Raw genomic sequence first — 25,276 nt, forward strand, 5'->3', positions numbered from 1 at the left:
ATTATAACTACACACAAGATATAAAAATAAATCTTTTATCAAAATTCCAAATAATGTGAATCAATATTTTTTCCTTTAGGTTTACTTTACATTTTTTCCAGTATTTAAAAAAAAAATTACTTATATCAGGTAGCCAAATTTCATATACCATAGCATCCCTCTGGAAAAATATTCTGAAATTACATAAAACAATGTGAAAATGAGAATTAATATTAACACACAATGTCTTGAAAACATTCAATACACAAACTAAAATATAACTAATTTGTTCTTTATAAATTGTTTCTCATTCAACTTTAGTAAAGCAATTAGGAATAGGTATAGTTTTTCAACTTCTTTGAAAAAAGTGCTATTGCTATTAGTGACTGAGCAGGGTGGCATTTGCCTGTAATCCCTTTTAGCTGGCAGACAGTTTCAGCTTACAATTTCTAAGCTACAGTAGATATAAAACCAACTGGGTGTTTACACTAAGACTAGCAACAACATGGGAACCCATAGAATTGGAGGAATCACTAAACTGCCTAAGAAAGAGAATATTGCCCCAGGTCCGAAATCGAAAAGTCTTTCAGGCCGATCAGCACTAAGAATGTAACTGAACTTCTAGCCTTATATGAATTTCATATAGGGAGATCTAGTCTCAAAAATTAAAAATCAAGCTGCTCAAAATTTCAACTGCTAAGTCTGCTTAGGGATGGAATTCTATTTGCAAAATATAAGGACAGTTTATCAGAAATCACTTGCGAATTAATTAACTTATAAAATCTTAGGGATAAATGTTTTAATTTCTTGAAATTACCCTCCCTCCCGATTTCCCAAATTCCTTGAAGTAAATATTCCATTACCTTGGCCTTTTTCAATAAAGATAATTTTGGATTCTGGAAGAAAATTTGATCCAGTCACCACCATTTCATGACCTCCATTTACTGGACAACTGTTGATACTGTATTTTTCAATCTGAGGAAGTTCTTGAGCAGATCGCTGTGCTATTTTCCCCACCAAAGAGTTGAATAAAATTTATATTAATATATAGGTTTCAAACACAAAGAATACATTTTTTAAAAATGAAACTAAGAAAAATTACGCTTAATAAATTAACATGTTAGCAGTAATTTTATTGCTAAACTTTTAAGATTTAGAAAATAATTTTACATTATTTAATTAAAATAGACAATGTAATTTAGGGATATGGTTATACCACCATTATTCATTTACATGTTCAGGCATGGGGCTAGAACCAAGATTTTTGAATTCAGAGTCCAATGTACGTTCTATTATCCCATCTTATTTTTATAAACCAAACATAAAAATTAGCTTGCTTACTTTATTATCACAGAAGGTTATTCAATTTCTGTGTCTAAATTTGCTCTTCTGACTTAACCTTTGGATAGCAAATGAAGAGAAGGCAATCTACTGCTTATTGTTAAGGAAATTTTAAATAGATACCATCATACTCACTTACAGCATTCAACAGGTATGGAAGCAGTCTGCAGAGACAAGACTTTTCCACTAGGTTGGGGGATGTGTACACGAAAGACAAGGCGCACTCTAGTATTCTTTCTGCCAATATCAGTTTCTCCTTTTCGAAGTTCTATATCTGAATTGCGAAGTTTTAAAATACCTGCACAATCAATACTAGAGAAAAAACATAATACTTTACTTTCTGATTCATAAGCAACAGTCCTAGAAAACCCAGCAATTTTAGTTTTGTATTTTTAATCTGGTTTTTATAGGTTGCTATAGACAAATAAAGTCATCAGCTATTGGCTAATTTTCTGATAATAAGTCTATATTTAGCGAGACTAGTCTTAAGGCAATAGATAAAATATGTTGCTGCTGTAGTCATATTTAAACCTTGGTAAAAATTGCCAAAATATTCTCTTTCCACTAGTATGGTCTTTGAGAACCCACAGTAATATTTCCTAATTAGAATGGGAATATTTTAGAATAGCCCCTAAAAAATTTTATACTCCAGTGTTAGAAAAGAAGTATGGTGGTGGTGACCTGATTGTCCAACTATCCTATAACTTTAAACCAGGATAAGAAAGGAAGAAAAATTGTACTGTTTGGAAGATCAAAGGGATTTTTAAAATAATAGAATGCTTTTGAAAGTACAATTGTGAAGCTAAAATGGCACTATCAATTAAAGGTTAGTTATGGACTAGTGTATGTAGCAATAAATACCATTCCATGTTAAAACTCAATTTTCTAAGCAGTGGCTACTATTATTAACAACACATCCTAAATTAACATATAAGGCCAGCCAAAAGCATAAACAATAAAAACAACTATAGCAAATTGCTGTTATTCACATAAAGAAAGAATAAGAACAATAGAGTACTGGTCAAAAATTAAAATTAGCTAAGTCAGTTTTCATTGCTCTCTGTTGTTTTCGATTACAGTTTTCTTTGTTTTCTATTTTAAGGCACAATCTGTAGTCAGAAACCAATTTGTAACCTTGAATCCTGAAGTGCTTAAAGGATGATAATTAACAATGAAAATTAAGGGAAGAGGAATTGAGAAAGCTAGGCAAGTGTTTCATATTCTAATGTGAATTTCTAAATCTAAAATCATTTTCAAATATACAGATAAAATGCCACAAGATAAATGAGGTTTTCAAAGAAACCATTTGTAGCAATGTAGTGAAGTTTTATAAAAAGAACAGCTGTTCTTCCAGTTCTAGAGATGTTTATAAAGATATAAGAGCAGTGATTAACCACGTAAACGTGACAAAATTCAGGTCTCAGTTCTGCTACAGAATTTTATTTTATGTAGGGTATTGGAAAGTCTTAGGCAATGATTCTGGTTTATGGCATTTAGATTCATTTTCCTGACTTTATAAAGATGAAAAACTATAAAGATTTAGATTGGAGTTACACCATTTGCTATTTGTACTACTTGTATGTATTATAGGGGAAGGAGGGAAATGTACTAAATGCTATTTAAAACTATATATTTGAGAAGATAACAAATTTCATTTAACTGCATTTATTAACAATTTAAGAGAGGGAGGAGGGAAAGAGTAAGTCTTAAGTCCCAACTGTACATATGCCATTTAATAAAGAAGAGTCTTATTTAAAATGTGCTTCAGCATGTTTAACTTATCAGATTGCTTGCTGTCATGGAGAAGGAAGAGGTAAAGGAGGGAGGAAAAAAAATTTGAAACAAGTCTTACAAAATGAATGTTGAAAGCTATATGTGAATTTGAAAATTGAGGGGGGAGAGCTAAAAAATAAAAATAAAATAAAATGTGCCTCAGACTTTAAAGTAAGATAAGACAAAATTTTAAGTGATGAAGCTTGTCCTGAACCCCTTTGTTGCTCCCTTGCCTCTAAGACTCTCTATCTTTTTTTTTTTTTTTTTTTTTGGTACATACAATAATCTGCAGCACAGTCTTTTTTTTTTTTTTTTTTTTTTTGCCTCAGCAGTTGACACTCTGCATCACAGGGAAAGAAGGTAGAAAGCTGAGGGGAGTGGAGTGGAGAGGGAAATCAGTTAATGGAAGCTTTCATCACTAGATAGATAGATAGACAGACAAGTAGCACTGGAACAAGATCACCTTCCCTTAGCTTGTTATTCCAAAGAGAAGTGAGTTGGAGGAGAATACAGGTGGCAATAATTTTTGTCCTCACATCTTAAATCTAAAAATGCCATATAGAGAAAAGAAGAAATATACAGTGGGAAAAATCCTGAATGTGGAGTCTGGGTTCAGATTTTCAGCTCTACCAATGAAATAAAGGGAATAGGTATTTATCAAGATCCTACAGTGAGCCAAATATAACTGTGGTAAGAGTTTTATAAATATCTCATGTGATCCTCAAAACAATCCTGAAAGACAGGTAATATAATTGTGTTGTTACAGCTGAAAAAGCTGTCTGAGGCTAGATTTGAACTCAGATTCTCCTGATTTCAGGCCCATGTTTTAGCTACTGTACCACCTAGGTGGCCTTCTACAGGTTTTTTATACTGTCTGGGCTTCAATTTCCTTATTTGTAGGAAGGAGTTAGACCAAATGACTTCTAATTCTAAGCTTATTGTCTTTTTTGCTTTCTGGCCAATTTTCTTGGATCTCTTCCCGGGAACTTCAATGACATTTGGTCTAAAGCAGGGTTAAAAATTACAAACAAGCACATTAATGGTGATTCAAATTTATTCCTATTTGGTTAACTAGAGTTGTTTACAATCCAGAATATTTAAGAATACTTAAAAAATATATATTTTCTAATGTAATATAGTATGATTAAGCAAAAATGAAGGTACATATGATGGCTATTTGTATAACACACACACACACACACACACACACACACACTCACTCTCTCTCTCTCTCTCTCTCTCTCTCTCTCTCTCTCTTTTTTTTTTCATTATCATAGAATTTCCAGACCATATGGAATTAGACAAACAACTTACCTGGCCGACATATTGTTTTCAGGAAGAAGTGGAATTTCTAAAACTTTTGTGCTCGCAATTATTATTTCTTGGCTAGCAGTAGCAACAGTCTTCCCAGTGATTCGGTGCACCTGATAGAATGCATGTGGTCTTAGGTAGCGATCATCTGCTGTTCCAATGAACATTTGTAGATTTATTGGTTTTTCATTATAGCCCAGGAGCTAAATAGGAAAAAAAAAAAATTTGTGTTTCCAAAGTGTAACAGAATAGTGATGGTATGGTTACTTTATTTTTTTTTTTTTTTTACTATTTCATTGTTCCTGGCACAGAGTCTGACAAATAGTAGGCATTTAATAAATACTCAATTGATTGATCAAAGTCTTATTTTTTTTTGCTTTTATAACATATGAATAAAATGTGACTTAGGTAAATTTATAGTCATAGATTCCAAATTTGGGGTATTTTTTTTTTTTTAACAGTGATAAAGGACTCAGAGCAGCAGAAGAAATATATCACAACTCCTAAGCACTTTATTTCTGAGAAGCTAGAACCTGTTTGGCATAAACAGTAAGTGGGATCTCAATACATTGCATATAAGCAGAATATGCTAGAAACAGGGATGCAGAGAAGTCAGTATTATAATTTTATTGTAAGCTCTTCAGGGCAAGGACCATACTCTATGTTCAGGACCCAGATTTCACACACAGAAGGTATTTAAAGACTTTTCTGATTTGACTATCAGGAAGTTTATTCATAGGTCAATAAAAAGTAAACTTACTTCTTTAATTTGAGATAAGTCATTTGTTATTCAATAATATAGTGAATAACTGTAATGACCATTCTTTGAGATTCTTGATAAACATTATTGCTGAGCTAACATTCTGATTAGTTATTGGCACCACATAACAAAGAAAACCACTTAGCAAAAAAATAAAGTATTTTTCCATTTAAAGATCAGGTTATTTAAATGAATAATTTTAAAAGAGGTAAACTGTTCTCTGGCTCCATCCCAAGCATTATGTATTTTTGATTTGTGAAAGCAGATGCAATTTTCTGTGCTGGAGTGATTTTAAACTATTATTTTCTTCTTCTTCTTCTTTTTTTAATAACTTTTTATTGATGCCAGGGTAATTTTTTACAGCATTATCCCTTGCATTCACTTCTGTTCCAATTTTTCCCCTTCCTCCCTCCACCCCCTCCCCCAGATGGCGAGCAGTCACTATTATTTTCTTCATAAAATATATATACCAACTATTTCTCCCCCTATGCATTATTATTTTAAAGATTTTTTTTTAGTAACAGCTAGATTTTCTGCTTTTCTACTTTATTACTCAATTCTAGGTTTCTTAGCTTTTGTCATGCTACATCAGAAGAAGACATACAGCAATAGCTAGGGAATAAGGCTAAAATGCTTCAATAATGGTAGAATAATTTTATCTTAGTTGCATATTTTTCACTTTTTATCAATCAACATTTATTTATCAAGCTCCTCCAAGTGCCTACTATTATGCACTACACTGAAACTCTATACATTCCAGCTTCCTATTTTTAACTATTTCAGGTGCATTTTCCTCTTTCAATCAACACTATAGAAACTGACATAATCATTACAAGCTAACAGGTATGAAGTGGTGCCTTACAGGTAGCTAAAGGGGAAGAGTAAAGGCTGAGGAATAACACACAGTCAACTTTAATGATTCAGTCAACTATGTAAAAAGTACAAGGTCTCTCTCTCAGGACTTAAATCTGGAGAGCTTATGGACAATCAGTAGTGGTCTACTGCTCTAAGACTTTACTAAGAGGCAGATTGGTGGGAATTTGCCTGTCCTATTTTGTAAAGATCATCTACCCCTATCTTCCTATCACCATATAGATCCTAAGTTCTTCAGCTCAAGGCACTGATATCTATACTTAGAGATGCACTTAAATTAAGGAGTAAGATTAAAGAAAAAATGACTTTAAAAAAACCGCTGCTGCCATATGACTAATTTTATGCACTTACCTAATTACCAAAGAGAGTTATAGTATATGCTAGTGTCTATAAAGAAAATACTTATTTTAATAATGTTTAAAAAGCTTCAAAATTTTTCCATATAACTTTCAAAGTCCTGCATTTGTTCCCAATTCACAAGCTCTTCTCAAGTATACTCAAGTCAGTCCAATAATAACACTATTCTCATCCTTGCCAATAAACTTTTCTTTCTGTTTCCTACTCTGAAATGTTCTTTCTTTTTTCTATCCAACTTCTCTTTAGTACCTAGCTTTTAAGGCATTACAGTAGAAAGAGATATGGACTTGAAGCCAGAAACTTTAATTCAAATTCTAAATCTTCTATTTATTAGTTTGTGAGCATAGGTCAATCAATCAAAAAAGCATTTATGAAGCACCTACTATGTAGGCTAAAAGATAGGGATACAAAAAAATTAATAAAAAGGCAGTTCTTGCCTTCAAGGAGCTTACAATCTAATAAGGGGAGACAACATACAAACAAATATATACACAAGCTATAGACAGGATAAATAGGTAATAATTAACAAAGGGGAAGCACTAGAATTAAGAGGAGTTAGGTAAATCTTTTTATATAAGATGAAGTTTTCATTGGGACTTGAAGGTAAGTAGGAAGGATAGTAGTCAGAACAGAATTAGTCAGACATGAGGGATGGCCAGAGAAAAATGTCCAGACCTTAGAGAAATTACCAGGAAACTAATGTCATTGCAACAAAGAATATGAATCAGGGGGCTAATGTATAAAAAGATTAGAAAGGTAGAAGGCTAGCTTATGAAAGACTCTGAATGCCAAATAGCATTTTGTATTTGTTTCTGGAGTCAACAGGGAGCTGAAGTTGAGTGAGGGAAGGGTGACATGATCAAACACAAGTTTTAAAAAAATTATTTTAAAGGTTGAGTGGAGGATGGATTAGAGTGGGGAGATCCACTAGCAGGCTACTGCAATAGTCTAGGATGAAGTGATGAAGGCCTGTACTAAAGTGACTGTAGTGTGAGAGGAGAGAAAGGGGAATATTCATGAGCTATTAACGAGAGGCCTTTAGCAGCAGACTGGGTACTGAAGGTGGAAGGGTATGAGAGAGAAGTAAGGAATACAAGATGGCTCCTTGATTGTGATCTTGAGGGACTAAGAAGATGATGTTGCCCACTACAGCAACAGGATCAAGATAGGAGGGGAAAGGATTTGGGAGGAAAGTAATTGATTTTATTTTAAAAATAAAAAGTTTAAGATGCCTTTTAAGATTTTTTTTTCAGGATAGAAAAAATGTAAGCATATTTGTAGGTAGTAGAAAATGAGCCAATGGACAGGGAAAGATTAAAAATAATGAAAAAACTTGGAATGAAGGAGCAATCTATTGCAGGAGATAGGATAAAACTGGATCACTTGTACAGGAGGAGAGTTTAGTTGCTTCACCATGTGTGATGGGCATGAAGAAAGTAGAATATACCTGAGTGAAAAAAGATGAAGAAGAGGGGAGGAAAAGGGAGCTCTCGGGAACTAGCCTCAATTTTTTTCTTCACAAGAAATTTTTCTCTGTAAAATACAAGTTTCTCAGCTAAGAGAATGGGGAAGAGGAGCCACTGGAGATTTGAGAAACAATGAAAAACTTTAGAAGAGTCACAATAGAGAGAAGGATAATGAGTTAAGGGAGGTATAGCAGAATTGCCTAGCAGCACTGAAGGCTTAGTTGGGGATGTGTAACATAAATTTGCTTTTTACTTTAAAAAAATTTCAACAATATTTTCCTTTTTCCAAATACATGTAAAGATAAGTTTTCAACATTTATTTTTATAAGACTTTGTGTTCCAAATTTTTCTCCCTCCTTCCCCAAAATAGCAAACAATCTAACATAGGTTAAATGTGTACAATTTGTAATAGACACTTTCAGAACAACTCCATGAGACTGAAAAAGACTGAGAAGATAGGTAGGAGAAATTTGTTTCCTTTTTTTAAAGGAGTTATTAGTATGGAAGATCAAGGGAATGCTATGTAGTTTAGTTAGGATTTCAAAAAATATATGAAAAAGTCTCTCATGCTACTATTAAGAGATAGTGTGGGGAGGAAAGAAAAATTGTGGGTTAGAATTTAGAAGAATTAGATATACTCCAAACTGGCTGAATATCTGAATACAAAAAAAAATTTGATATTAACTTGAAAGGAGACCTGCAATGGAATGCCACAAGAATATGTGCTTGGACCAGTTCTATTAAAAAAAAAAATTAAATCAACAACTTGAGATACAGACAGAGAGTTTGCTTATCAAACTTGAAAAATGTAAAGCTGGATGGAATAACTAAGATATTATGTGAAAAATAGTTGTGTTACTTTGTTGTTGTTGTTTTTTGCTGAGGCAGTTGGGGTTAAGTGACTTAAGTGTCCAAGCTAAGCAGAATTAAGTATCTGAGGCCAGATCTGAACTCAGGACCTCCTGACTTCAGGGCTCTATCCACTGTGCCACCTAGCTGCCCCAGTTACTTCGTTTTTTAAAACTCTGAACAGGCTAGGTCATTGAGCCAAATTAGATAACATGAAATTTAATAGAAACATACCTAGCTTACACTTGGATTAAAAAAAAAAATCTATTTCCTAAGTACATAAATGGGACAGATATGACTACATATCAGTTTGATTGAAAAAGACTTGAGAAGATGAAGGGACCATAAGGTGAATAACATGAAATAGTCAGATATGGCAGAGAAAAACAGAGCAAAGTTTATATTGCACTGAGAGGCATAGCTTCCAGTAAAAAGCAGGTAATACCTTCACTTAACTTTGTACTACTAATCATACTACACACACAGTACCATATTATGTTCTGGAAACCACACTTTAAAAAGAAAATCGATAAATTGTTCAACTTTCAAGGCTTTCAGATCATGCCACAAGAAGATCACTGGAAGGGACTAAGGATATTTAACCCAGAGTACATTAAGATAACTTGGAAGAACGTCATGGCTGTCTTCAAATATTTGAAGATGTCACTTGGAAGGACTGGACTTGTTTTTCTTGGCTCCAGAGGGCACAACTAGAACAGTGAGGTGGAAGTTGCAAAGAAGAAAATTTAGTTTTGATGGAAAGATCAACTTTCAAATAACTCTCCAAGACTGGAATGGATAGCTCAGGAGATAACACATAGAAGACCATCCTCTTCACTAGATATCTTAAGGGCCAGCTAACCTTTGTCAGGGTTCTTTGTAAGAGGAATTCCTTTTCTACTATGGATTAGACAATGACATTCCTTCCAAATGTGAGATTCGGTGTTATAATGCTTAAGTTCAATCCTCTATCTGGCTTCCAAGCCCTTTAAATAATCAAAAGAACTTTTGTTATCAAAACTTGGGGGTACCCTTCCTCACAAAATGGTCTTTAAAATAGTGCAATGAGAAGTGCTAGGCCTGAAGTCAAGAAGACCTGAGATCAAATCTAGCCATGTGCATTTACTACCTGTGTGAACCTATGAGCAAGTCACTTAACTCGATTTGCCTGTTTTCTCATCTATAAAATGGAGTTAAGAATTCCCCAGCTGATGAAAGAGATAATATTTGTAAAGAGTTAAGCACAGTGCCCAACACACAAAAGATGTCTTTGATGCTTTTTCTTTCCTTTGGTTTGCCACACTTATCTGTATGTAGTTTGTCATGTTTTGAGTAGATTTCCTCTTCTTATTCGAGGAACTTTTCCATTTTTCAAATGATGCTTTTCTTCCCACAATTCTCTCATACTTTGCCAGTTGGTTAGGATTACAGAATGTGTTCCTACTTCATTTGGAACACAAATCCATTTGATATTTTTAAATAGTCTTTTAGATTCTCTGATTTAAATTCTAAGGGCAGCCAATTTCCAAACAAAACAAAACAAAAAACCCCCCAAAAACCCTTCATTTAGCTGATAAGATAGTTCATTTAGAAAACTGTGGATCATTTATTTTGCTGATTCTACTTAGTTTTCCTCCCAAAACTTTCATTTTGTCATTTTTTTTTGAAACCAGAAAAACTATTTTATAGCTTTTTTGTTTTGTTTTCTTTTGTTTTTTGTATTTTTAATCTTGTCTGAAAGACTGAAGATAATTCCTGTGAAAAGCAGCTTGTTCCAAGGATGGGAAGTTACCTTTTTTCTTATCCAAAATTTTAAATTAACTTCATAAGTCAGTCAGAAAAGAAATTACAGGAAGAGGATTCTGGGAAGATGGTGGAGTAAGTCAGAAAATTCTAAATTCTCCAGATTTTCCCCATAAAGAAGTAACAATTTTGCCTCAGGGGAATTGTAGAATGATTAAAAACAGATAAAAAAATTGGCACAAAACAGAAGTTCTTTCAGGGACAATTAGAGAAGATCCAAAGAAAAATACCAGGGACAGAGCTATGAAGGCTCTCTTTCAGGCTACACACCTCCATGTTAGTTCCAATGGAGCAGAAATGAGCCACCCTGGAGTGAGATGGATTGAGTAGTAGCCTCTACCCCAGTCACAGGAATTTTTATGTCCCAGACACGATGGCAAGTCAGTCCAGGAAGATTGAGGGAAGCTCTTCTGAAAAGCAATACGAGGCCCAGCTATGTTTCTGAGACACAGCCTTGTGTGAGGAGGAATCAACACATTCCCAGGGATTGGACAAGAAGACTGCTGTCTGTGGACATTAGCAGAAGGGAAAAGGTCCTGGGTTTTGGGTTCTATGTCAGGGTAAAAATGAAGAAGGACCACCTGAGCACAGAGGCACTCGTCCCCTTTGCCTCAGAACTAGAGGTGATTACAATCAATAACTGCTACAAAAGGAGCAGGAAAAAAAGAAAGAACCTAACCATAGAAAGTTATTATAGGAATAAAGAATAATAAAGAAGATTTTTAGAGGAAGATACTAAAATTTTAAAAAAGACTCTCCTACCCCAAAGAGTAACATTAAATGGTTACCTGCCTAAAAAGAATTCATAGAAGAACTTAAAGACTTAAAAATATATGAAACATAATGTCCTATACCAAGATAAGGTCAAAATGGGTTCATGATTTAGACATAAAGGTTGATAAATAAAAGCAAATTAGGAGAATGAGGGATAGTTTACCTATCAGATCTTTGGAGAAGGGAGGAATTTATGACCAAAGAAAAATTAGAGAACATTATGAAAGGACAACCATTCTAGAGAGCAATATGGAATTATGCCCAAAGGACTATCAAACTGCGCAAATCCTTTGATCCAGCAGTGTCTCTATTGAATCTGTATCCCAAAAAAAAATCATAAAAAAGGGAAGGTGACCAACATGTGCAAAAGTGTTTGCAGCAGCCCTTTTTATGATGGCAAGGAACTAGAAACTGAGTTAATGCCCATCAGGGAATGGCTAAAAAAGTTATGATATATGAATGTAATGGAATGTTATTATTCTATCAGAAATGATCAGCAGGATGATTTCAGAAAGGCTTGGAGAGACATACATGAACTGATGCTAAGTGACGTAAGCAAGAGAACATATTATCTAGCAAAAACAAGATTATGTGATGTCCAACTCTGATGGTCATGGCTCTTTTTAACAATGAGTAATTCAGGCCAATTCCAGTAAACTTGTAATGGAGAGAGCCATCTGTATCCAGAGGGGACTATAGGAACTGAGTGTGGATCACAACATAGTATTTTCACCACTTATGTTGCTATTTGCTTGCGTTTTTTTCCTTTCTCACTGTTTTCTCCTTTTTGATCTTATTTTTCTTGTGCAGCATGATAAATGTAGAAATATGAATAGAAGAATTAAACATGTGTAATTCTTCTATTCATATTTCTACATTTATCATGCTAAACATGTTAAACATGTGTAACATATAGATTACTTGCTGAATAGGGGAGGAGGCAGGGGAAGGGAAAGAGAAAAATTTGAACACAAGGTTTTGCAAGGGTAAATGTTGAAAACTATGTTTGCATATATATTGAAAATAAAAAGCTATTATTTATAAAAAATATAATGAGAGAGAAATTAAAGGAATCAGAATAGTCAATGAGGAGATAAAACCATCACTCTTTCCATATACTATCAAACATTGAGAGTCTGAGAAAATCATTCAAAAACCTACTCGAAACAATTACAGCTTTAGCAAAGTTGCAGGATATAAAGTAAACACACAAACCACCCACTTGTATATATTCCTGACAAAGCCCAGCAGCAAGGGATAGAAAAAGAAATTCCATTTAAAATAACTGTAGCTCCAGTTATACCCAGAGAAAGAACACTGGGAAATGAATATGGATCACAACATAGCATTTACACTCTTTCTGTTATTATTTGCTTGCATTTTTGTTTTTTCTTCTCAGGTTATTTTTACGTTCTTTCTAAATCTGATTTTTCTTGTGCAGCAAGATAACTGTATAAATATGCATACATATATTTTACCATACTTAACCATATATAGGAATATTTGACATCTAAGGGAGGGGGTGGAGAAAAGGAGGGGAAAAGTTGAAACAGAAGTTTTTGCAAGGGTCAATGTTGAAAAATTACCCATGCATATGTTTTGTATATAAAAAGCTATAATAAAATAATCAAAATATAAAACAAACAAAAAAATAAAATAAAATAACTATAGACAAAATAAATTATTTGGATGCTAACCTGCCAAGACAAACCCAATAACTATATGAAAACAATTATACAACACTTCTCATAGAAATAAAGTAACATCTAAGCAACTGGGAAAATGTCAATTGCTCATGGATAGGCTGAGCTAATAAGGCAATGCTACCTAATTGGTCCACTTGTTTAGTGCCATACCAATTAAACTTCCAAAAAATTATTTTACTGATTAGAAAAAAATAATAACAAAAGGGCAGGAATATCAAGGGAATTAATGGGAAAAAATATAAAGGATAGTGGTCTAGCAGTACCAGACCTAAAACCATATTATAAAGCAGCAATCATCAAACCATTTAGTACTGGCTAACAAAAAGTGACAAATCAATGAAATAGGTTAGATATACATGACACTATAATAATGTGAAATTTTGATATCTGATAACCCCCAAACTCAGATTCTAGAATAAGAACTCACTATTTGACAAAAACTGCTAGGAAAACTGGAAAATAATATGTCAAACTTAGCATAGATCTACATCTCATCCCATACCAAAATAAGATCAAAATGGGTACATGATGTAAGCATAAAGAATGACACAAATTAGGAGAACAAGGGATCTATCTACCTATCTGATCTTTGGAGAAGGGAGGAATTTATGACCAAAGAAGAATTAGAGAACATGATGAAAGGCAAAATGGACAATTTTGATTACATTAAATTAAAAAGGTTTTACACAAACAAGAATAAAAGGGAAGTACAAAACTGGGGGGAAATTTTTACAGATGGTATTTGATAAAGACCTCATTTCTAAAATATTAAAGCCATCTACAATCATGTAAAAAATGCCCTAAATCACTATTGATTAAAGAAATACAAATTAAAACAAAGATAATAATAAATTGTTATGGGTCAGAACTTGAAACAAAGTACTAAGTGGAATTGAGGAGACAGTGGTTAAATCTAGTTTAGCATTCATTTAATCATACAACAAATAATGGTTTCCTAGTGATATAATGATTGGTTTATACTCAGTGTTGAGCATATAAGCTAGGTGCCTCAGCCAGGATTGATTCAGGGAGATTCAGAAGCCAGAGAAGGAGGCAGGAGCTCAAGCTCTCGAAACCAAGGAGAGAGATAGGCCTCTAAGAAAACTAGTCGAGCCCCAAGTGAAGGAGATAGGACTTTGAAGGAAACAATAGCAGGGGTTCTCAAACTTTTTAAATAGGGGGCCAGTTCACTGTCCCTCAGAGTGTTAGAGGGCCGGACTATAGTAAAAACAAAACTTTGTTTTATGGGCCTTTAAATAAAGAAACTTCATAGCTCTGAGTGAGAGGGATAAGCATCTTCAGCTGCTGCACCTGGCCCTTGGGCCATAGTTTGAGGACCTCTGCCTTAGAGTAAAGTGGCAGGAGGTCTATGTGAACAAAGAGTTTTTTAAATTGTTCAAAATTTAAAATTACTTAAAACAGGCAAGAAAAAGGAGAAACCCTAGATGACTATAAGAATTCAAGGTGAACTGAAGGAAAGGAATAGTAACATTAATAGTGATTGAATATAAGAAAGGAAAAACATCTTTTTAGGAGAATAATGAGCTGTAACGTGAGAAAAAGTCAATGTTTCCTTCAAATAGCTGCGAAATTATAGTACTACAATAAATCTGATCCCATCACTACCTTACTATTATATTTTGAAAAGCTTTTCTCTTACATATGAAATACTTACAAAGGATTCTCTAATTGTCATTTAAAGTGTATACAGTATAGTTCATCCCTACCAATGTACCTTTTCATATCACTCTCCTTAACTCAATCTTCATTCTAGCAAAAAGAGGTGACCATTTGTTATTTCCCTTAAATGATATTTTATTTTCCACCTTTATGCCTTTCAAAGAAAACCTCCTTCTCCTATCTGTGGAATGCACTTTCCTTCATTTACTGATATTTCATAGATTCCTTGAGTTCCTTCTAAGCACAGCTCAAGCACCAGTATAAGAAATCTTTCCCGGTCTCCTTCACATATTAATGTCCTTTCTCTCTTGAAACTACTTTTTATATATACTTTGCATTTCATTATTTATATTTTTGTCCATTTTATTATAGCTTCTAACAGACTATAAGCTCCTTGAAGACAGGAACCATTTCATTCTTTTCTTTATAATCCCAGTGCTTAAAATAATGCCTTGCCCTGTTATAATGTTTACTGAATACACATGTTGAGTTTGAAATATTTTTGAGACAAACAAGTGAAATGATCCAAAAGGAAATTAAAAATGCAGAGATTGAGTTCAGAGATAATTAAATATGCTAGTTTGGGAGGGAAGGGACTAGTGCAATTTCTTTTTAACACATGTATATCATTTTCTTGCTTTTGTTTTCATCACAGTAATTTCAATGTCTCTTCACCGCTAAAACAAACTCTTTTTTTTTGGTGACAAAGATTATTAATAAAAAACAGTGACTATAATGTACGAAGAATACAACATTCTGTTCTACTCCTTATTTTTGTCCCATAAGGAGAAAAGGATATTTCATTATTTGTTTATCAAAGTAGTTTCTACTTCTTGAGTTGAAGAGATAGAAAAGTAAACTACAGTGGGCTAAAGATAAATAAGAGAGTCCATTAAATGGAGGTTGTATGAATGGAGACTATCTATATGCTACAAAGAAAATGAAGATCATGGTTAGGAAGGGGCAATGGGTCTTATGAAGATTGAGGGGGCTTTGTTTCGAAAAAAAGTTAAAGTCCTTCACATATATGTTTCCAGAAAGGAATGATATATATAGTAAGGAGCCTTTGCTCCTTAGTAATATGCTCCTTCTGTTACCACTTCAGTTATTTGGGCCTCGGTTTCCTAATCTGCAATATGAAGAGGAGAGCCAAGTTGATATATATGGTCTTTTTCAAAAACTTTATGACCTTATGAATTTTGTTCAATTCTACTTATCACAAAAGCTTTGTAAACAATTACTTTTCTATGGGAGGAAAAACTCACCTATCTAAAGTAAAAAGAAAAAAAAATCAAAATTTGATCCAGTGGAAGAAGAGATACTTCATTTATTTCAAAAATAGGCCCTTTTCTAGGACAACGATATTTTCTCAAAATTAAATGACATCTTAAAAAGCAACATGAATAAAAATATCCCTGGCCATGTAAACTACCCAATACAACATACTAGTAAGTCCTATAGAGCCAATGAATCTTCAATCACACTAGACTAGTGACATTAATACCAGCTTGGCAAAGACATAAACCACATGTTCTTTATACTTAAGATAGTAAGCTGAACGGGTAATTGGGGGAAGGGAATTCTGAGTATAGTATTACAAAAAGAGCATACTTTAGCACAGGTATTTTGTTTAAAGTCTGTTTCATTCATGTATTGGACAAATAAAGCTTGCTTCTCATGTACTATAAAAACATCAAATAAACTAGATTTTACCTCCAGAAGGAATAAGTTTGTTGCATATAGTGAGCAGGTTATTACAACTGTCAGTATTAAACTCTTAGGGGGCGAGGGGGAACAAACCCCCCATCTAGTAACAGTATACTTGAGATACACCACCCACTGCTTTGTAGAAGAAAGCACAGCCAAATTGTTTTTGTGTTTCTGTAACGTTTCCATAGCAAAGGTCAGTGCCTGCGTAAGTTAAAATAAAGCTGGCAGGCTGAAGACTGAAGGTCACTACAGGATAAGCTAGAACAGCTTCAATACAAAGTAGTTCTATTACCAGTTTAACTGAATTACATGTAGGATCTTGTAAATGCACTAGGAATCAGAAAATATACTTCAAAGAAACTTTTGAAAAATACTATGTTATTTAAAATTGCAGATTTATGCATAACTATAATATACCTCAAACAACTCAATATGGGGGAACATTCTACTTTGTTTCAAATCTTTATTTTCCTAGAAGATTGATTTTAGAAAGAAAAATACAAAAATTTGGGTGGGCCTACAGTGAGATTCGAACCCTCCCTCAATTATACTGTAATAACCTATCCAGTTAGTGCTCAGAGTTCTTTCTTTTCTTTTCTTCTTCTTCTTCTTTTTTTTTTTGGCTGAAGCAATTGGGGTTAAGTGACTTGCCCAGGGTCACATAGCTAAGACGTGTTAAGTGTCTGAGACCAGATTTGAATTCAGGTCCTCCTGACTTCAGGGCTGATGCTCTATCTACTCTGCCACCTAGCTGCCCCAATATTTTTGATTATGAGGGATCCTTTTTAAACTTTCTTTGATCTCGTTGGCATTTGGATTTGGTATAGCTAGGTCAAAAGGCTATTTGCTATTTTTTGTCTTCCAGAATGGTTATAACAATTCATAGCTCCACAAAAAGACCATTGATGTACTTGTCATTCTGCAGCCCCTCCAATATTTGTCACTTTCATTTTTTGTCAACTTTCTTAATATTCACACTGCTTTTGGTTAAAACACCCATCTGATTTGTGGGGGGAGGGGATTTATCATCACATAATTTTAAAGACTATTCTAATTCTGTGCTGTGGTCTATATCTCTTGGGACATATTTGTCAAAATAAGAGGCTTAATGCAGCAGCTGTTACATATTTTGAATTACAAATTTCATTTTCTCTGATTTTTTAGTTTTTTGAACATAGAAATACTTCTAAAAAAGTTCTGATAGTGCGTTAATGTTGATGTTGACATCAAACTTTACTGCTAAACCATTATTTTAAAAGCTCAATTCTGAAATCAAATATATTTTAAATATAATCTATGATTAAAAGCTTACTAATAATCATCATTTAAATAAATCAGTCTGTGGCAGTAAGAAATTTAAAAAATTCAAAACTGTTAAACAGAAACATCTAAATTAATTAAAAATAAAACTGCTATTAAAACAACTCTCAAGTACCATCCCACACCTACCAGAGATTGGCTAAGATGATAGGAAAAGAAAATGATAAATGCTGGAGGGGATGTGAGAAAACTGGGACACTAATGCATTGTTGGTGGAATTATGAACTAATCCTGCCATTTGAAGAGCATCAGAGTTCAATTTGGAACTATAGCTCAAAGGGCAATAAAACTATGTATACCCTTTGATTGTGCAGTGCCTTTGGTTACATATTCCAAAGGGATCATAAAAGAGGGAAAAGGATCCACAAGTACAAAACTGTTTGTAACAGCTCTTTTTATGGTGGCAAGACAATGGAAACTGAAGGAATGCCCATCAACTGGGGAATGACTGAATAAGTTACAGCATATAAATATAACGGAATACTATTGTTTCATAAGAACTGATCAACAGGCTAATTCAAAAAAGCCTGGAAAGACATACATGAAGATGCTAAATAAAGTGAGCAGAACCAGGAGAAAAATGTACATGGTAGCAGCAAAACTCTGTGGTGATCAATAATGATAAACTCAACACTCAACTCTTCTCAGCAAAGCAGCAATCCAAAATAATACCAACAGAATTGAGATGGAAAATGCCATCTGCACCTAGAGAAGACCTATGGAGACTAAGCATCCTATTTTTACCTTTTTGTTTTGTTTTCCCTTTTGTTCTAATTTTTCTTTCCTAACATGGAAATATGTTTAAGATGAGTATACATGTATAATTTATATCGGATTGCTTGCTGTTCCTGGGGAGGAGGGAGAAAAAGATTTGGAATTCAAAATTTTACAAAAATGAATGTATACTACATGTAACTGGAAAAATAAGATACTATTAAAATGGGGAAAAACTACTATTTTTATCTGTACCATTATTTTACAGATAAGAGACTTTCTCAGTAATTATTTTGGGCCTTTTCAAATCTGCTAATTTGGATTAAAGGAAAAATTACACTGAATCCTAGATTATCAGGGGTCACAGAATCACAGAATTTGAGAGAAGAGGCCCAAACAGCTATGTAGTACAACTTATAGTAAGATTGGATATATCTTCATTTAAAATCAAAATTGTTATGAGTAATCATTAAGTCTCCATTTAAAGATTTAAATGTCACTAGTAATTAGAAATCCATCTTACTCTTTCCTTCCTAGATTTAGAATCAAGAGTCATACACTAAATATATAACCAAGAAAAGTAAAACCAATTTATCTTCAATTTCCCCCGCATAAAGTGGAATAATATCTATATTACATATCTCAGATTCTGTAAGGAAAGCACTTTGTAAATGTAAAATCATTATGGAACGGTGAGTTATTATTCAACTCTTAAGTACACTTTGGATAATTCACAATTCTGTTTACCTGTAATCTTTCCATTAATACATGGTTGATTTTTACTGAAGCCAAATAATAATAATAATGATAATTTATCTACCTTCAGCAAACAGGATAATAAACCTCTCTGAATTTACCTAGGCGAACTGCCTAGATGACAAGTGAACCTATATGCAACCAATAAAACATTTATTAAGAATTTAAGGTTAAGTCACTCTGATAGGCACTGGTAGTGATACAAATAGACCCTACCCTCTAGGCACACACATGAAAGCTGGAAACGAACAAATATAAATTGATTTGGAAGAGGAAGGATTGTAGAAAGATTAAGAAAGAAGAAAATCATTTTATAATGAACATGCTGACTCTGGAGAAAGTAGTTTTAATGCAGCAATGAGGATGAAAAGATAACAAAAAAGTTAGAAAGTTAGAGCTGAGAAAGTATAAACACTAAGTGTAGACAAGTTTTATCTAGACATTTCAATGTAAAAGAGAGAAGATAAAAGATGATTGACTTAAAAGAAAATCGTTGATCCAAATAAAGGATTTTTTTTTTTTTAAAGGAAGAAGGATAAGGGAAAATCTGGGCATATTTTGAAAGAGTAAAGGAGGAGCCAAAGAACGTGGAGAAACTGAAAATTCAAAAGAAAGGATGACTGAAGTTCCTGGAAGACAGATGAGTGGATGGGATCAAGACTAGAAGTTTGGGGATAATGCAGAAATGATTTGAAGTGTGGAACTGAGAAGAATGAATTTAAGAGAGGTGGTCTCAAATCTTTTTTTCCAGTGAAGTTTGCATGATTGAACATCTGCTAAGATATTGGAGGAGTCTGAAGAGAAGAGAAAGTTTAGACTAGTTGCTATATGGAATGTAACAGACAATCAATCAGGAAAGAATAAAAAGATGCGACATAAAGCAATGAGAGACCAGCTGAAATTAGGTAACAAATGTGTAGTGTATCACAGCATGGAACAAGAAAAGAGTAGGAGGGAAAAAGGCAGATGGGGTTAATAATGCCAGGTTGGGATTCAGAAAGAAATTAGTAATGACAGGACAATGGGAGAGAATATAATAAATGCTCTGAGCTTGGTGGGATTCTCCTTTCACAACTTTTAATCAAAATGCAGGGTTTATCTCCATGTTGAGTTAAATGGAAAAGAACAGGAGAAATCAAGATATAAGTTGGAAATACGAACCTGTGAATGATCTAACAACAGCAGCTGCAGGATTAAAAACAAACAACTGAGTAGGGCATGAATGCATATAGGATATATGCAAAGATAAACTGAGTCCCTCACATTATAACCACAATATCCTAGAACATAATATACTTCTGGGAAAGGCAAAGAAAGTCCCATAAGACTACAATAATGTCAAAGGAAGTAATTATAATTTATTTTAATTATGATTATATTCTAGTTTTTGATATAAGCAGCTAATAAGTCTTTTGGTATAAAACTGATAACATCTCAATTAAAAAACAAGTCCTAATACAAAATAGACTGAATGGAAATTTTGAAGAGATAAGTAAAGAAAAGAAGAAAAACTTTTTAAAGGAAGCATTGTATGGGTCAGTCAGCAAATTTAAATAAAGTGTCCCAAAATTCTTTAAAAAAATGGACTGAAGACATGCAAAAGTCTCAGTACTAAGACTTTTGGAAGTCCTGTATCTTGTATTTCCAAGCCCAACACAAGTTTCACTCTCATCCTAAATTTTATTATCAGTTTTTTCTTCTTCTTGTTTAAGATTACAAGTGATTTTTTAAAAAATTTCTCATTTTTATTAATAATTCTATCCTAAAGTCTTAATTTTAAACTAAATCTGTCCCTTTTTTCTTACCAAGTAATTGGGAGAGATTTAACTTTATTCCACCTTAGAAATTTATCTTATTAAAATTAAAGATAGAATGGGGAAATTGGTGTCTTAGAAGATTCAAGGAGAAAAGAGAAATATAAAATGCCAACAAGGGAAACTTGAAATGGAATTAGAAAAAATTTCATTTACTTTTAACTATTCCATAAAACCAGTATAATCCAGTTTAATCAGTAAGACATCTTTTAAACCTTAAGTCAAACAAGATAAAAAAAGTTAAAAAAAAAAAAAAAGTAAAAAACAGGACACTCCTAGACATATATACCAAGAAGATTAAAGACAGGAATAAAGGAGATGAAAGAAAGAAAAAGACCCATATATACAAAAGTATTTATAGTAGTTCTTTTATAGCAAAGAACTGGAAATGAAAGGGCTGTCCAACAAGAAGTGAACTTGATAAACAGATTACAGTATAGGAGTATAATGAAATATCACTGTACCTTAAGTAATGAATAAAGGGCTAATTTCCTAGACAAATTTAAGAATGGACCAAAACAGTGAAGTGAGGAGAACAAGAATAATTTATATATATAATAATAACATTGTAAAGAAAAATGACATCGAAAGACTTTAGAACTCTGATCGATGCAATGTTCAACCTGGATCCCAGGGGACAGAGGATGGAGCTTACAGAGAGGTCACAGACTCAAACTGAAAAATGAGGTATATATTTTTGTACATGGCCAACGTAAGAAATTTGTTTTGCTTTATCAGGTAATATATGTGTATATAAAAGAGTTTTGTGTTTTTCCCTCTGCCCCCCCCCAAATTGGGGGTGATAGTTCTCTCCTTCCCCAGAAAAAGGGAGGTTTAAATATTCTTAAAGAATGCAGTCAGTTAAACATTAAGGGCCTACTATGTGCAAGGCACTATGTTAAGACCTGGGGGATACAAAAAGAACCAAAAAAAAAAAAAAAAAAAAAGAAAGAAAGAAAAATCCTCTACCCTCAAAGAGTTTACATTCTAATGACTGACAGTATGGAAATGCTTATTGTATCTGGTGTTTATTAGAGACAGAATAAAAAAATTAAAAGACAAACAGAAGGACCAGGAAAAAAATTAAACTAAAAGATAAATAATTGTAACAATCTAGTCTGCCTCCAAATAAGAGAAGAGAAAAAGCACTTCCTTTTTTCCCTTGCAAAAGTGAGAGTCTACAGATGTGGATATTGAATTTAATATCAGATTCAATTGATGTAAAGTACAGCAAGTGTAATACTGGGAGCGTTCATGACCTAGAGATGGAAAAGGCACTGAACATCTATCTAGTCAAAATTACAGGATCTTTGTGTTAGCTATGTCTATAGGACAAAGTGCCACTTGGCAGCTCCACTGCCCATTACCCAGTTCTGGGCAACAGTACTGAAAGGAGTATTTGCAGTCACAAGGAAGAAGGGGCTAATTAATACATAGTTAAGGACCGCAGTTCAGAGTAGGAAGAGAGTGACCACACGCCTTTCTGGATCACATCATACCCTGCCAGCACTGGCAATTTAAAGACATCCAGAACTATTTATGAAAATAACAGAGAAAAAAGCCTAATGCTCAGAATAGTGCCACCCCTCACTCCTACTACAAGGAAAAGCAAAATTCAACTCTAATGTAAAGTCCAAAGTCAAGAAATAGGGTGGAAAAATGAGCAAGCAAGAAAGCAACAACAAAAACAACCTGACAATAAAAAGATTCTGTTGCTGCTGAAATATCAATATTGAAATGTGAGTGCAGGGGCAGCTATATGGCACAGTGGATAGAGTGCTGAAGTCAGAAGGACCTCAGACACTAGCTATGTAACCCTGGGCAAGTCACTTAACCCCAATTGCCTCCAAAAATAGAAACAAAAAACAACCCAGAACAGAGAAATCAAAACAGCTTTTTCTAAAATAATAAATAGTGAAACTAAGAACAAAGATTATCTGTAATGGGGATGAACTAGAAGTCTTTCTAATAAGATGAGAGGTGAAATAAGTATGTCCATAAACATCATTATTCAATATTTTATTAGAAACGCTAACTATAGCAACAAGAAAAGAAATTGAAGGAGTAAGAATAAGCAACAAAGAAATAAAACTATCACTCTTTGAAGATGATATGATGGTATATTTAGAATACCCAAGATAATCAGCTAAAAAATTAGTTGAAAAATTAACATTAGTAAAGATACAGGATATAAAATAAATTCAAAAAATTATTAACATTTATATATTTAAAACAATAAAAGCCAGCAGAAAGAGGCAAAAATTACATTTAATTAACTGCAAAAAATAAAAAATACTTGGGAATCTTCCTGCCAAGACACACTGAGGAACTATATAAACATAATTATAAAACACTTTTCACACAAAGATTTAAACAATTTGGAAAAAAATTAGTTGCTCATTGATAGGTCAAGTCAATGTAATAAAAATGACAAGACTACATAAATTACTACTTATTCAGTGGCATACCAATCAAACTACCAAAGAATTATTTTATAGTGCTAGAAAAACAACAACAAAATTCATCAGGAAGAACAAAAGGTCAAGAATATCAAGGGTAATTAATGAGAGAAAGAAAATGGAGGAAGGAAAGTACAATACTTTAAAAAACTAACAAAACAGTAAGCATCAAAACAATCTGATATCACAAAGAAATGAGTGGCTAGAATAGATTATGGAAGAGATTAGATCAATAGAATAGTTTATATTCAAATATATAGAAACAAATGAACACAGTAACCAATGTTCAATAATTCCAAAGATTTGAGCTATTAGGCACAGAACTCACTAATGGATAACAACTGCTAGAAAAACAAAAAACTACTGGGAAAGCAATCTGGAAGAAACTAGGCAAAGATCAAAATCTCACAGCATATACCAAGATAAAGTCAAAATAAATAAATGACTTAAACATAAAGTTTAATATCATAAGCAAATCAGGACAATATGCATTTTTAACATATAAAGAACTGAGTCAAATTTGTAAGAATACAAGCCACTCCACAATTGATAAATTGTTAAAAGATATGAATGGATAGTTTTCAGAAGAAATCCAAGCTGTCAATAGTCATACCAAAAACATGCTTTAAATCACTAAGAACTAAAGAAACAGAAATCAAAATAAATCTCTTATTTTTAGTGAACAAAAATGATATTATTTTACTATTGACAATAACAATTAGAAATATATAGTTTAAACAGACAATTTTCTCTTATTTCACTGGTACTGAAAAAACAAGCCAATTAAACACTCATTATATACAATTTTAATTCTGCTAAGATTAGTTTCCTAATGGCAAGAATAATGCAGTACTATTAATTAACTTGAAAAGAAAATTAGGGGCAGCTAGGTGGCACAGTGGATAGAGCATCAGCCCTGAAGTCAGGAGGACCTGAGTTCAAATCTGGTCTCAGACACTTAATACTTCCTAGCTGTTTGACCTTGGGTAAGTCACTTAACCCCAATTGCCTCAGCAAAAAAAAAAAAAAAACTTCTTCTATCTAACCAAAAAAAGGCTTAACTTACAATTTCTCCTCCATAGTTCATAGTATAAGCATACAAAATCCAAAGACCCTTAAATTAAAAACTGGTATTTTTAACACTTACCCTATCCTACCATACAAATCTTATAGAGGTAAGTTATGGCAATATTATAAGTTTATATTCAGTCTCTTGAGAATGTAATTAGAAGAACCAAAAAGCATAATCTTACTTTTCCAATTTGTAAATTTGAATATTTCAATTCAGTCCAATGTAATAAAGAAATTGGCTTAATTATTAATTAAGATGAATTTTATAAATTATCTAAGGGTGCCTCTCCCTTAAGCCTAGAAAGAACTTTGAAATGATCTCAAGTTTACTTTCCAATTTGCCATCCGTCAGGTCAGCACTCATTCAAATATCATTCAAACCTCCACCATCGTTGGTTTAGTTATCAGAAGCTCCATAAAGAAGCAGTTCTTACAATGTATCTTTGAAATAGCAAGGAGGGAACAGTAGAGCTCAGGCTTAGTACACTATAGATACTCTTCGACACCTCTAAGAAAATGCTATATTGCTTCTAGTTCTTGTGCTATACTTTGTGACCAGAACTAATAATAATCTTTATAACAGAGGAGAAATCTAGCTCCAGCAAAATCATAAGGCAAAAGATAATATCCAAGCATTGGTACTAATTGATCTATCTTTTCTTAAAATACAAAATGGAGGAGAAAAGGCAGGAAACACTTCTGAAACAAATTATGAGAATCCTAAAGGCACCCAACATAAAAACGGCCAATTTTTCCAAAA

The 25,276-nt window shown here is 33.2% G+C and overlaps 1 protein-coding gene across 2 annotated transcripts in view; it reads right to left on the bottom strand.

Moving 5' to 3' along the window:
• The window catches only part of NFATC3 (nuclear factor of activated T cells 3), a 145,360-nt gene that overhangs the window by 60,124 nt on the left and 59,960 nt on the right, over positions 1–25,276 (bottom strand). For both annotated transcript variants that reach the window (XM_051974949.1, XM_051974948.1), the window contains exons 4-6: positions 4,408–4,607; positions 1,460–1,632; positions 843–983 (exon numbers count right to left, since the gene is read on the bottom strand). In XM_051974949.1, coding sequence (XP_051830909.1) covers positions 843–983; positions 1,460–1,632; positions 4,408–4,607 — 514 coding nt within the window. The remainder of the gene's footprint in view (positions 1–842; positions 984–1,459; positions 1,633–4,407; positions 4,608–25,276) is intronic.

Source organism: Antechinus flavipes, chromosome 2 (assembly GCF_016432865.1).
Source record: "Antechinus flavipes isolate AdamAnt ecotype Samford, QLD, Australia chromosome 2, AdamAnt_v2, whole genome shotgun sequence".
Classification (NCBI taxonomy): Eukaryota; Metazoa; Chordata; class Mammalia; order Dasyuromorphia; family Dasyuridae; genus Antechinus; species Antechinus flavipes.